The 13,938-nt window shown below is 38.6% G+C and overlaps 1 protein-coding gene across 7 annotated transcripts in view; it reads right to left on the reverse strand.

Moving 5' to 3' along the window:
- Nucleotides 1–226: 226 nt before the first annotated feature.
- The window catches only part of NCOA6 (nuclear receptor coactivator 6), a 79,119-nt gene continuing 65,407 nt past the window's right edge, over nt 227–13,938 (reverse strand). For 5 of the 7 annotated variants that reach the window (XM_031953885.1, XM_031953884.1, XM_031953887.1 and 2 more), the window contains 5 exons: nt 10,281–13,280; nt 8,723–8,791; nt 5,246–5,282; nt 3,505–3,653; nt 227–768 (listed from right to left, as the gene is read on the reverse strand). In XM_031953885.1, the coding sequence (XP_031809745.1) occupies nt 722–768; nt 3,505–3,653; nt 5,246–5,282; nt 8,723–8,791; nt 10,281–13,280 (3,302 nt within the window). In that variant the 3' untranslated portion in view covers nt 227–721. The remainder of the gene's footprint in view (nt 769–3,504; nt 3,654–5,245; nt 5,283–8,722; nt 8,792–10,280; nt 13,281–13,938) is intronic. The other 2 variants (XM_031953889.1, XM_031953886.1) reach the window with 2 other exon arrangements.

A 13,938-nucleotide genomic window follows, 5' to 3' on the forward strand; every position in this document is an offset into this window, starting at 1 on the left:
GCTGATTTTGTTTTCTGTTTAACCTCTGGCAAGTCTGACTTCATCTCCCTGGGCCTGTTTCCTTATTGGTAAAATGAGGGAATTAAAACTAGCTGATCCCTGAATTTTCATTTTACAGATGAGAAAACCTTGCCTTTTCCTTAGAGGATGCATCACTGTTGCTAATAATGCCCTTGATGGTCTAAAACAATGACATTTTATTTAGAGCACTTGGAATTCCACATTATACAAATCCTTAGATTCTCTTTATTCACTGGTCCGTTTTTCTACAACAAATATGTCTGAAATCATCTATAATAAAATTATTTACAACATTTCCAAAGAAGAGGGATTATTTCTGTCCCCAATACAACTATTCACAGAGTACTTCCACTGCACAAAACATCACCAGCTACCTAAGAATGGCCACTGTGTCTGCTTAGGAAACAAATGAGAAATCTAAACATTTACAACAGTAGGTTGTCATTTCTTACAAGAGACAACTATTTTTTTTTTTTTTTTTTTGGAAAACGAACTTCATCTTGCCACAACAAATGGTTCATCGACCCTGCCTCTCTTGCTGTTCATTAATGAAGAGGCCATGTGGTTTGAGAGAGAGGCAGCATTATTAAAATGATTAACTGTACAGGAAATTGTTGTTTGTTTTTAAAAATCACAGCTCAAAATTGTTTTTTTGAAAAATTTCACACACATTTACAAGTCTCAAGTTGCCTGAAGTGATTTACTTGGATTTCCTTCGTTTAGACTGCATCACGCTGGCTGCAGGCTCTGTGGAGAAGAAAGGAAAAATTGGTACAGTTTAGGACATCTATTCCCTGACTCCGTTTTTCTACTAATCTTTGGCAAGCTCTACAGTGATAAATCTTCCTCACCAGGAATCCCATGAGAGCTAGAGCTGAGCTGCAAAGTAGGGTCTCCATAATTCTCAGGGGTCAAACACTGATCAAATTGTAAGCAATAGGATCAGAGATTAATTACAAGAATCTACTAGTTAAAAAGCACTACTTAGGTGTTGGGATAGAACGATTTTGAAAAAATGATAGTCTCTCCCTTTGTAGAGGCTACATGCATACCCATAAAGATAAAATAAGCAGAATGTAAGATGGGGGCAAAGAAGGGCTCTGGATAGATTGTTCCAGGAAAATCTGGAGAGGCCACCATTTCTGTTGACTGGGATTGTAATGGTAGGGAGCAAAAAGGGCAGAGAAATGCCAGTGGAATGAGAAGAGGTGTCCTCTCCACCTGCTGGTGTTTCTGAGGCAGTGCCTGAGAAAGCACATACCCACACCTAAAAGTACAGATCTTCTCTGAGCTCTTCTCCTGGAGCTCCCAAGGATTTTCCGGTTGGCTGAATGGCCTACCTACAGAATAGTAAAAAGCCCTAAGAGGAACAATTGTAGCTACAGACAGCATCTTCGTTACCATCTCTACAGAGTTAACTGAGGGATACCTGTTTCCAAACTCCACGGGAGTGTGGTGCCAGCCCTATTCCTCTCAGCTAGCTAATGCCTGAAGGGAGCCCCGCATGGTTCTTTTGTAAAATTCTGAATTTAAACACCAAATAAAACATGCATTTCCACATACAAAGTAGAAACAAACAGAAAGTACTGTACATGAAAGTGCTAGTGTCTATTATGTACAGCTTTCCTTTTAAAAATATATAATAAATTCAATATGTAACTTTCAAAACTAGCCTGCTTGTCTGTGATTCTTGCCTCTTCTGTACATTTAAAAAAAAATATTTCAATGACCAATTTTTCTTTTTTCTTTTCTTTTTTTTTTGCTGCTTCTTTCTTTTCTTTTTCTTGCCTACGTATTCCTAGTTTCCCTACTTCTACCTCCCTAATCTCCAAAGTGAAAAAGAAAAAAAGGAAAAAGCAACACTCTTCTAATCAATATAATACATACACTGTATAGCAATTCCTGCTACAGACCACTTTGGATCACACTCTCCTAATCAGGCACACTAACTTTTTGCTTTTCCTTATACTTCTGGATTTTTTGATGGATCAGATGAGCAAAGATTAAGTCTCAACAACTCAAATACAGCTTCCAGTGTTGGCCATTTCCAATATCTATTTTTCTTCTGGTTCTAAAGGTATCTAAAGCAGACACAGCCCAGAGACTTCAAGCACATGACTGAAGGGTAACAATGAGGAAGGAAAAAGGGAAAGGTATTTTAGAACCTGTCCACAATCTAGATTCTGTTCTTTGGAATAATGAGTTGTGTTTCTTCCAAAATGATTTCTGCTGAAAAGACAATTTTAAGTGAGAAAGGAAATTCCCAGACACCCAGCAATTTCTAAAGCTCATTCTTTCCTGCCTGTAATACATCTGTCAGTGATATTCTACTCTTAACTAGGGTCTGTGGTACAAAGAATTTTCTATCTCCTCAGTCTCAAGTAGCTACATCACAGATTTAGGGAAGATAAAAATGGCAGTTGGAGAAAGGAGGTAGGATTAGGTCTTAAACTTCTGAGCCTTCTCTCCCCCCCCGCCCCCCCCCTCAATCTCTTACCTGTGGCCATCAGTTTTTATTTTTTTCTATTATAAAGTCAACAGCTAGAGAATATGCCCCGATGCACACCACACAAGCCATCTCCTCTCAGGAACATGCTATGGGGAGGCCACAGGTTCAGGTTTACAGTGAACTGAAATCATAGAAACCAAGCCTACCTAGATCTACCCAATTCCCTGGTATCAGAGGCTAGCACCCCTAGGTAACATTCCTAACTATCTGAGAGCTACCCAAGTTGGTAAAAACCAAACTGAACAAAGGCAGGGCTGCAAACACAGGGTATACGCTTTGGTGAGGGAATTCTCCTGGATTCTATGTTTGATTGTGGAAGTGTTCAGACCCACCGAAGCCCAAAACCATTGATGAGCTATAACACCTTTGTTGAGTCTGGATTGGCTTTAATGAAGCTGAATCTTTCAGTAAGTTAAGAAAGCTCATCAGGAATGGCAGATCTTACTTCTCAGAGGCTCACTTGATTCACACATGGTTTTCTTCATATCATTTCCTAAACTAGAATCCCTTTCATCTCCCTGAATCCTGCAGATATCCTGTCTATCCTACAAACATTGCCTAAATATAAGCTATTTCTGAAACCTTCAAGTTGGAAATGATCTTTCCTTCCTTGACTTACTAGTTTGCTTACATTGCTCTTAAACACTAACAAAGACTAATATGCATTATCAGTATTTGGGCTTGTGTCCAATGTAATGCACAATGTAAGCACAATGAGGTTAAGGACCAAGTCTTATTTATCCACCCAACTATAAACAGTGCTCCTGTCCTCTCTCTACTTCCATTCATCTGCACTAGTTTCTATAAATAGCACAATATGATTTTGTCTACATCAAAACAATGGTGGAACTTCCAAATTCACATCTCTTCCATTTCATCTTAGAGGTGCCTAACAGTCAAAGTACCTTGGTTGTAACGAGGTTACTCTTTTTTCTGTTCTGCTCTCCTCCCTATAGGTATACAATAGGGCTCACCTTTTGAAGTGCTAGAAGCCGATGCCGGGCGGGAGGATCTCTTGCGCTGCCCATTCTCCCCACTCTCGGGAGCAGGAGTGGGCTCCTCGGCTCTCGAGTTTCTCCGGCTTGGAGTTTTAGACTTCTCCCCCGTCTCCTTGGGTTCATTACTAAAGGATGAAAGTACAGAATTTCTTGTGAGGGGCATATACTCAGGTACAGAATTAGGGAAGGGCACAATAATCAATAGTTAAAAAGAGAAGGCAGGTACTGAAGAAGCAGTATGAAGTCCCAAAACAGGAACCATCTCGTATAGGAAGGATCAAGTAGCAGCTTTCAAAAGACGGACTCTCAAAAATTTACAAAGGGGCACATGATCTCACAAGGAGTTGTTCTTCATATTTCAGGGTCATTCCTAATAATAAGTCCCTTAGGTAGAACTCCATCTTATTAATCTTTGCAGTCTTAGAAATGTCCCCAAACTGCCTGTTCTCTGAATTAACCGCTATTTATATGTCAAAACTTGCTCTCTCACTCTATATTTAAATGTACATGTATATTATACTGTACATTTAAAACATCATCAAAAGGGGGACATAAGTGTTGGGCTATGAGGCTAACATGTTAACCTGTGCACCAGTTACTTGGACATGAAGCATTCATGTTAATAGAATGAAGATTACAACCATAAATTTGCCCAGTAAGGAAGAATCCCTGAGCTTCCCATTAACTCATTAAAATGTCAACAGAAAACCAATGACTATCTATATAAATGTAGACTTTTCCCAGCCAACATCATGTTACATTTATATTTATGCCCAGATAGAGAAGTCTTCCCTCACCTCTATCCAGTTGCTTCTTGTTTACATCTGCTTCATCAGAACTGACAAGGCTTGTGTATGTTTTCTACTTAATTGCCTTGTTCCCATAAGGCTGCAGCATTTTTCCATCCTTTTGCTAGTCAATCACTACCAATGACTAGTACCAAATGAAGTTCCTCTCTTCTCTTTCCTCTTTCAAAGATCCCCCATCTTCCTTCTAGTAGCATCATGACTAGGAACTGTTGGTTCCTCTCCTCAGAGTCCTAAGATAATTCTAATTGTTAGGAAGTTTGTTTTTTAAATGAGCTGTAATCTGTCTCTGTGCAACTTGCACCCAATTCAGCTTTCTGGGATAATAAATATATAATTGAATTTTCACATGACAGCCTTGCATGACAGTGTTCAGACACTGAATAACCACATATCAGGGAGATTGTATAAAGAAGATTCTTATAATGGGTACAAAGTTGGACTGGAGATTTTCTCAGGTTTTTTTCAAGCTATAAAAATCCTATGACTCTATGTTTGCTAAAAACTGAAAATGGCATGATTGGATAAATAAGATATATTCCAAGGTTCGTTCTTCATTCTAATATTCAAGAAATCTATGACTTCGAAAAGCTATCTTGCATTGGTGTAGATAACTGGTTTAACTGTATAATGTTATTCACTTCCAATGAAAGGAGATGAAGTCCAGATTCTTGTTTATATGAGAAGCAGATAAGTATACTTAACATAAATAATAAAACAGCAATCAACAGGCTTTATTAGGAGAAACCGTAGCTTTGGGAACAAAAGTAATTAACTTATTAAATTATGGAGGGAAAATACAGATAAATGAAGTTAAGAAAAAGGACAAAGAGAAGTCATTTATAACCTGAGAAAGCTGACATCCTCCAAACAGGCTTATATTCCTGCTGAATTTGCAGGAACTATCTTACCTTTGACTGGAGACCAGAGTGGCATTTGGTTCCACTTCTGCAAAAAACATAAAACAAGACTAAGAAGACATTCTTTCAAGAAGCTGTTGTGACATGGCCTCAACCCAAAATACAGATGTCTGAAGTATTCCTGCCCAAGGATAAATGGCAGATGGTAGAGGGTCATGGCTAGTGTTGAGACTGCACTATGAATGTGGACTATATGAAACCTGGTCTATTTTTTTCCTGTAAACAAGAGTTGAAAAGATTAATACATCCCAATAAACTTTGGATGGAAAATGCCATACACATTCAGCAAGAGAATTGTAGAAACTGAACGTGTACGGAAGCATACTATTTCCACCTATTTTCACTTTTTTTTTTTTTCCTTCTCTCATGGTTTTCCCCTTTTGTTCTGATTTTTCTTTCCCAACATGATTCATATGGAAATATGTTTAAAAAAATGAATAGACATATATAATCTATATCAGATTGCTTGCTGGTGTGGAGAGAGGGGGGGTGAGAGAGGGAGGGAAAAAAATTTGGAGCTCACAATCTTACAAAAATGAAAGTTGAAAAACACCACCTTTACAAGTAATTGGAAAAATAATACACTGTTAAAAACAATTTAAAAAAAAGATCAATACCATTTGACATTAAAGTAATTAAAACTAAATTTTCATTTTTAAACAGATATATTAAGCTCCAAATTGCCCCAAATGCCAGTACTCAAGTGCTACCTAAGAATTATTCACTTTAATGTTTTTATACTTTAGGACTAAATTAAGTACCTTTTAATTATGACTATCAATGAACACTGTATAAGACTGAGGACTGGTTTGGGGGATATGGGATGAATACAGGGTTCTGGTAATGTTTCTACCTCTCCCTGCTTGTGTCTGCCATCTTGTGGTCATTTAAGAAAGTCAGCTGGGCTGGAACAGTTCTTGCTGAAAAACATTTCTCAGAGAAATATAACTTCATTAGAGATCACTTACATCAAAAAAGATTGCTGAATTAAAAACTAATTTTCGTTTCTTTCTTTCTTTCTTTTTAACAGTTAACTGCGAACATTTTTTATCTGTTTATATTAACATGACATTGTCAAGTAATGTTATAAAAATCCTGACCAGCATCACCTCATTTAGGGTTTCATGCTTTATATTGTAAAATTAAGATTCATCAATTCATTCACTAATTGTTTCATATTTCTACACTTTGCTTTTACAACGAGCCTCAACATAATAGGCATTAATTTATTGATTAAAAACTCTTTATGGGCTTAGTATTATTTTCTTTTTTAAAGAAAAAATTTTAAACAATAGCCATTAATACAAACCAACACACATATATACAAACAAGAGAAAAAGATCATACTGGAAACTGATTTACAGATCGAGAAGCTCACATAGGTCTGGGATATGCTTCTATCTCTAAAACACTTCCTCTACTATTTGAAATATTTAGCCCTCATTCCTCAAATGTGAGGTACTACACTGGACAGTAGCCTCTTTCCAGTTTTATGTTTTATTACTTGTTCCCCTGCTTTTGATGCTCCAACCAAGTGGGACTGCTTGTTCCTCTTAGTCTATGCACTTATTCACAATATCATATATACTAGGGGGAGAAAGCCTTCCCATGCAATCTCTGCTAAAAGTCTACCAATTTTTGAAGATCCAACCCGTCTCTATTAAGCCAAAGTGTTACATTCCTCCCATGAATCTTCATAATATTTTCCAGTTTGTATTGTAGATGTGTATGAAATAATTTCTTATAAGATTTTAAGTTTCTTATCTTTGAATATTCCAGCTCCATGTATAAGACCCTACAAGAACTTAAATATTTGAGTTTAATTTAATTAATAATTTTCAAATGTAATTCAATCAACAAGTATTAATATCAAATGTTTACAGGCCCAGTGAATGGCAAGATGGGAGATACAAAAATAAACATGATCCTCGTCCTAAAGGAGCTTTAAATTTAGTTTGATAGAATCAAAGAAAAAGTAACTAAACATGAAAAAAACAATTACATACAAATGAAAATATAAAAAAATGGGTATGTTATGTATCAAGTGAATAATACAGGCACTAAGTGATTTAGGAAGTCAGAAAAGAAAAAAATTTGTACTGGAATAGTTGGGTATAATCTCAAAGAGGAAAGCAGCTTATCTTTGAAAGACAGGCAGTATTTTGATGGGCTGTAGGACTGCTCTAAATACATGCCCAAGCATGCTTAGGAGAAAGTTAAAAGAACAATCTGGCCGGAGCAGAAAGTTCAGGAGGTTAAAATCAGATTGTGGGAGGCCTTAAATACTAGAGTTGCTTCCTTATTCTACATTAATATGAAAAGTCACCAAACATTTATTGATGTTTTTTGCATGGGGAATGCCAAACGAAATGGAGAGAAATAATAATCACATTATTGTGATTACATAACATATTTTTCCTTTTTCATCTTACATTTAAAAGTTTTAGGAATATTTTGCTGTACTATGTACTAGGGACAAGATAAGAAAAATAGTGTTTCCCCAAGTCTGTTTTTCAAGATTTAAAGCTTGTTAATCTTATCACAACCCTCAGTAAAAAAAAAAAAAAATTTTTTTTAAATTATACACACCATCCCTTCCCCACCAAAATCCATAGACTAAGCCTAGCATATGAACCTAGATCCTAAAAAACAGCCATGTCCTATATTATGTATCAGATCACCCTGGTTTTTTCTCTTTAGAAATACCACTCCAGGACTATTTGTAGCATTCCAGGCCTAGGGGACAAACAAAAACCTATATATATGTAGCTGAAATGATTTTCATTTGCTGAGAACTACTTTACAATTTAATCAGAGATCAGCTAATCAAGTCCTGACTTTAGTCATAACTAATGTGAGCACTATTGAATAGCATTTTCATTTTCTGTTCTACAACAGCTACCAATTCCCCAAGGTTCCTAGGAATACTGGAACTATTGACCATAGATGAACAACAAAAGAATAAGAGTTCTGCATAAAGAATTAACAATCTGGTGGCAACATGGAGCATGGGTTAGAGATGGAAGACATTAAACTGGATGAGAAACCCACTTGAATGAAAGTACCATAATCATGTGATTCAATCCTCAGTATAATCAGGAAGCTGGACTAGATGATCTCTGAGGTTTTCTTCTCTTAGAATCTATGACCTTGTGACTCAATTTAAAATTAAAGTGTCTTTTATCAGTTAACTATTTAATTATTACTACAGAGGGAGAAGGCAAGAAGGCTGGAGAGTTGGAATGCAAGAACATAGTAAATCTCAAGCTTGTCCTCTCACAGCAAAGGTAGTTCCTAAAATGACATAAAATTTTTAATAGTTTCTTTCCTCAAGTTGATAGTTTCCCCCAACAGGCTAAGAATGTATGCAAATAAAAGCAAGGAGATCCCCAATAAGAGGCCTACCTAAGTCTGCTTCCCTTCAGTCCATTCTAGCCCAAAGAGAAGCTTTTCCAAGGGATACTCTACCTGGTCTGTGTGTAGATCCCTGAGGTGGTACAGCTGGGATCTCCTTCTGGGCCAGATTTGGTGAAGGTACTAAAAGTGAGGAAAGTTAGGTGAGCTAATTTTCTCTTTCAAAACAAAATAAAAATGTAGTGTTGTAATCTGTGGCTTGATCATGAAAAATACTTTTAAGCAGACTTTTTTATAGTCTTAAGTGAAATATGGAAGGAGTGAGATAGACCTGAATTTACAAATAAATTCCACTAAGTTCATCCTTACTGACTAGCAAAGATCAGCACCTGGAAGTGTATGTATACATCTAAGAATGCCAATTCCCCTACTCCTTAGAACTCTTGTTCCTGGGTGCCAGCTTTTCAAAGGTATTTCAAAGCCATGAATGAAGGTCTTGGCAGGAAATTCAACCATTTTTGCAGGACTTATAATCTATTACATACCTTTTGACAATTAAATAATATTTTATTCTACTCCCTAATGAGATTATAAGCTTCCTAAGGACAAGGATTACCTCATATATTCCTCAGTATCCATCATAGCACCTAGCAGTGTTGGACATGAAACTAATTTGTACAAGTTTAATTAGACCAAAATTCTGAGATCATATAGCAAAATGCAAAATTAAAAAAACAAACAAACAAAAAACTCAAAAACATAGATATCCATCAGCAAATAGCATTAGAAAGAATTAGGACAGGCAGCCCTAGCTTCTCAGCAGGGGAGTTGTTATTATAAGATATAGATATTGGGAAATGCTTATCCCTATTCTTGGACCAGTTGTCAAAAATCACTAGCCTGGAGGAGGGCAGGAGGAGGTATACACAGTTATGGGATCTCAAGAAGTGGTTCTGAAACACCAGTATAGAAGCACCAATCCAGAGCTGTTTAAGAAGGGTAATTTGGATTTGAAACTGCAGTTCCAGGACCTTTATTTTAAATCATGTTCTATTATGTCAGGTTTTATTCCCTATTGGCTTGTTGTACAGTTCCCTAAGACTTGTCCATATGATTGGAACCAAAGGGGACGAGTGTTTTCTTAAAAATAACTAAGTGATGGTGTTGATATTTGAAAAGACCCCACTAGCTGTGGTTGTCTGCAGGCTGTAGAAATAGAGTAGGTGAAGGACTTGAATCAGTTATAATCTTTCAAAGAACAGTTTGGAATGAGAAATTAACCCCAGACTAAGGATTATCTCCTGAGGCATTTCTTTTTGTCTAAGATAGAGTATAATAAATAGCAAAGATGAAGCTGCACTCAACAGTAGACATTCTACAGCCATACATACAGGGTCAATTATATTTTATCCTAATATATTTACTTGGTATGATGGCCTACAATGAACATTAAACAAGTATTTCAATACAATGATTAGGTGATGATGTTGACTGTAAGACCCCTAAAATAAGTTTTCTTTTCTTCCTACAAACTACAGAATTTCCTTCAGACTAAGATACCAGGAGAGTGTTAAATATTAACTCCCTCTCCCTTAGTCATGGCCCAAACTTCTCTCATTAACTGTGAGATCCCTCACTGCGTGAGGAAAGCCAGAAGGCTCAGCATACATACCGATATTCTGCAGGAGCTCGGGGTGGGTTCCCGTTTTCTCTTCCATGAGGCCAATTCCAAGTTGCTCAGTCACCATGCCGCCATGATTACTTTTAGTACTGGGGGTGACGGAAGCCAGCTCTGAAATCAGTGAGGCATTGCCCACGGATGGCGCGCTGGTAGGAGAAGCACTGCTCAACAAGCTTGGCGCCACTGGTACTGAGGAAGAAGAAACAGCCATGGTGCTAACACTTGGTGTGCCAGGCCCGGGAGTGCTTATCTTTAGCAGAGTGGGTGCCGGGGGTGTGGAGGCCTTATTGTCCGTTTCTGTGGTTATCTGCTCAGTTCCCACATTACACAGGGCAGGCATTTCCAGGCCTGGGCCTTCAGCATCTCCATCCACAGAATACTGTTCCTCCCCTTTTTCAAGAGATCCTGTTACCTTCTTGCATGCCTTGGTCAACAAAATCTGACCAATCTTGTCCACTTTCCCCTTGCCCTTACTAGATGAAACTGGGCTTCTTCGGTTGCCAGAGGAACCTGGACTACTGGTAAGAAGAGGTGAAACCATCACTGCTGATTGTGCAGCTGCTACAGGGCACTGATCTGATGAAACACTAACTTGAGAACTAGCCTCATCTGGACTAAACTCTTTGATTTGCTGGACAGGGGTCTGTGTAGGAACAACTGAAGAAACTGTGGATGGGGGAGAAGGAAGCTGCATGGGTGTTGCCCGTGAGTTAAGAACCAGGGACCTGTTGGTTGGTACGCTTGGGGCAGGACTACTAGATGGAGCACTAGAAGGTGCAGGAGCAGAAGAAAACTTTATGTTCTGGGGGATGTGTAAAGGACCAACCACTGCCACGGGCTGTGGCATTAAGTTGGAGTTAGAGGTCAGTGGGGCTGCAGGAATTGTACTTGACTGAGATCCTTTCATAACCTGAATTATCGAGGATGAATTTATAAATACAGGTGTAATGAACTGAGGTCGAGCACTGGACTGAGCTGAGGATTGCCCCTCAGAAACCATAACTTTGTTTCCCACATTGGGCATTGTGACTACTGTTGACATTAATGTAGGCTGCAGGTGAGATGGCAGAGGTGTTGATGTATTAGAAGAAGTAGTAATGGGGTTTGAAGTTACAAAGACAGTTATCTGGTTTGGTGGCAAAGGAGTAGAAATAGAGGAGCTGACAGGTCTGGACATTATAGGGGGTACATTTGGTGTGACACTGGAGTTGACCTCACCCAATTCTTGGTGCATTTGGGTTGAACATGGCTCATTATTGTGAGGCAAGTTTAAGGGATTAGAAGATTCCTTACCAGAAGGTGGATCCTGCAGTGGAGGAATGACAGCTATCTTTTTTAGTTCCTCCCCTGATGACATTGTAGGTGACACTTCAAGACTGTTAAGTCCAGGGGGTTTAATGGTAACATTAGGAGCTCCAGAATTATCAAGAAGTTGACTTAAAGATGTTGGGGCTTCTCTCATAGCAGAAGAAAGCATAGCTTTGTTCTCTTCTACAACAGGAAGCTTGTTAGTGTCTAAAGGTTGCATCTCCTTCTTTTGTTGGTCTTCAGAAACCATCATCTTCATTTCTTGGATAGGAATGGCTTTCAGTTCAACATTTGCCTGCTCTTTATTACCTGAAACAGTCTGACAGTCACTGTCCTGGGAAACATTAAGACTCTCTTTGTTATCCTCAGTAATACTAGCCACTACAGCCATAGGCACAGTTGGGTTTGGTGGATTCAACATGTTGTTGTTAGGAAAATTCCCAGGTACAGGTGTGGTTAAAGAAGTAGAATTGGCCAGCACATTTCTTTGCAATTCCGCACCCTGCATCAGAGCTGGATTTGTCTGGGATGTCACAGACAACTTAGGTGTTTTTGAATTTTGTCTACCAGGACTTGGCGTAGTTTTCCTACTGGACCCAGGGCTAGACCTTCGACTATTGCTTGGACTAGCTCGCTTTGTTCCTCCAGCATTAGCCTGTTTTCCAGAATTAACTACAACAGAATCCAACTTATGAGTCTGTGGAGGAGTAAAGTTTGATGGATTATTAATAGTGAGATTTGAAGGGGCTTGCCCAATGGCCTTCAAAGTAGTTGGATTAAGACCCTGCTGATCAAATCCTCTATTCAGATTAGGCCTAGGAGGCAAAGGAATATTAATCTGAGGAGGAAAGAGACCTGCTATAGAAGCGTTGAGCCGTTCTGGTGACAAACTTATTTCTGAAGGTTCTGTACTGGGTGGGCGGTTGTTGGGTGTCTGAGGGTAATATGGCCTTGGGCTGGCCCTATTTGGTGTTTTAGGTCTGGATGTCTGTGTTGGGGTGGCAACATTTGGAAAATGGTGACCATGAGAACTAGATAAAGAATTAACTGGTGGTTGCTGTGGACTTGCACCTTGAGTAGCAGAAAGGGGAGATGGTCCTGGTTTTGGCCCTGCTATCATTAGCTGATTTTGTGAAACTACTAAATGTGAAGCCAGGTTATTTGACGCCCCGGAGACAGGAGGAACTTCATTTCCATTTCCTTCAGGAAGTGATGATACTTCTCCCAGAGGTGAATTGGAAGGATTCTGTATATTATCTGGGTATACCATTTTTCGTGCATTATTTCCCAGGGGAGGATTTACTGGCAATGGCATTCTTTGCTTATCAGGAGATGGTGGTACTGAGCCAGGACCTTGCAGACTGACCATTACTGACATGCCACCACTCTGCTGCATGGGCATTCTCTGTGCATCTGGGTTTAGGGGACCCCTTGTGGGGTGAACATTTTGGGACACAGGCAGTCTGACGGATTTGGCATCTTGCTGCATCATAAGCATCATCATCATTTGTTGCTGCTGCTGCTGTGACTGTGCCTGAGTAGGGGGTGGTGGTGGAGGCTGCGATTGAGGTGGCTGTGGTGGTGGCTGCTGTGGAGTTGGCTGCTGGGATGGCGGCACATGCTGCATAAGTTGAGGAGGCATCTGTTGTAATGGCCTTTGTTCAACTTGTTGAGATGGATAACCTAGAACAAAGCCCCCCAAATCAGGGAAGTTAGATATACAGTAAGTTCAAGAATCTCTAAAGTATTTTCACAAATATTCAGTGAAACTTCTGAGGAAGGCCATATAGAATCTATACAAACAGTGCAAACACAATCATTTTTTCCAGGATAAAGTCTTTTGGCAATAAGGTATACATATAATTTAAGAAAATATAAAGCTTAAGAGAGGGCAAAATCACTCCTGATTCCCTGGAGTATGAATAAGGTGCTATTGATTCCAGGTTCTGACAACTGTATATAGCTATTCATAAAAATTCTGATATATCTACCAAAAATGTGAATTAAGCATTCTACATGGGTGCTTTTCCACATCTAGAACTTTAGTATCATATAGAAGTCACCTTACCTTCACTAACATATAAAATGAAACAATTCCCTCCATTGTAACAACTGACTAATTTTCTCATGGTTCTCTTGACAACTATACAGGAATAGATAGCTTTATGACTTTTAAAATTGAAATAGTTTTAAAATGGGTATAGTCTAGGGTTTACTTCCTTAAGAAAAGTAAATCTTGTTGGCAATGTGGATCTATTGGCTTTCCAGGACATTTATCAGCTAAATGAACTATAAATCACAAGGGGAGACATAAATTATGGGAAGAGACCTTTATAAGTCT

The sequence above is a fragment of the Sarcophilus harrisii genome, chromosome 2 (assembly GCF_902635505.1).
Source record: "Sarcophilus harrisii chromosome 2, mSarHar1.11, whole genome shotgun sequence".
Classification (NCBI taxonomy): domain Eukaryota; kingdom Metazoa; phylum Chordata; class Mammalia; order Dasyuromorphia; family Dasyuridae; genus Sarcophilus; species Sarcophilus harrisii.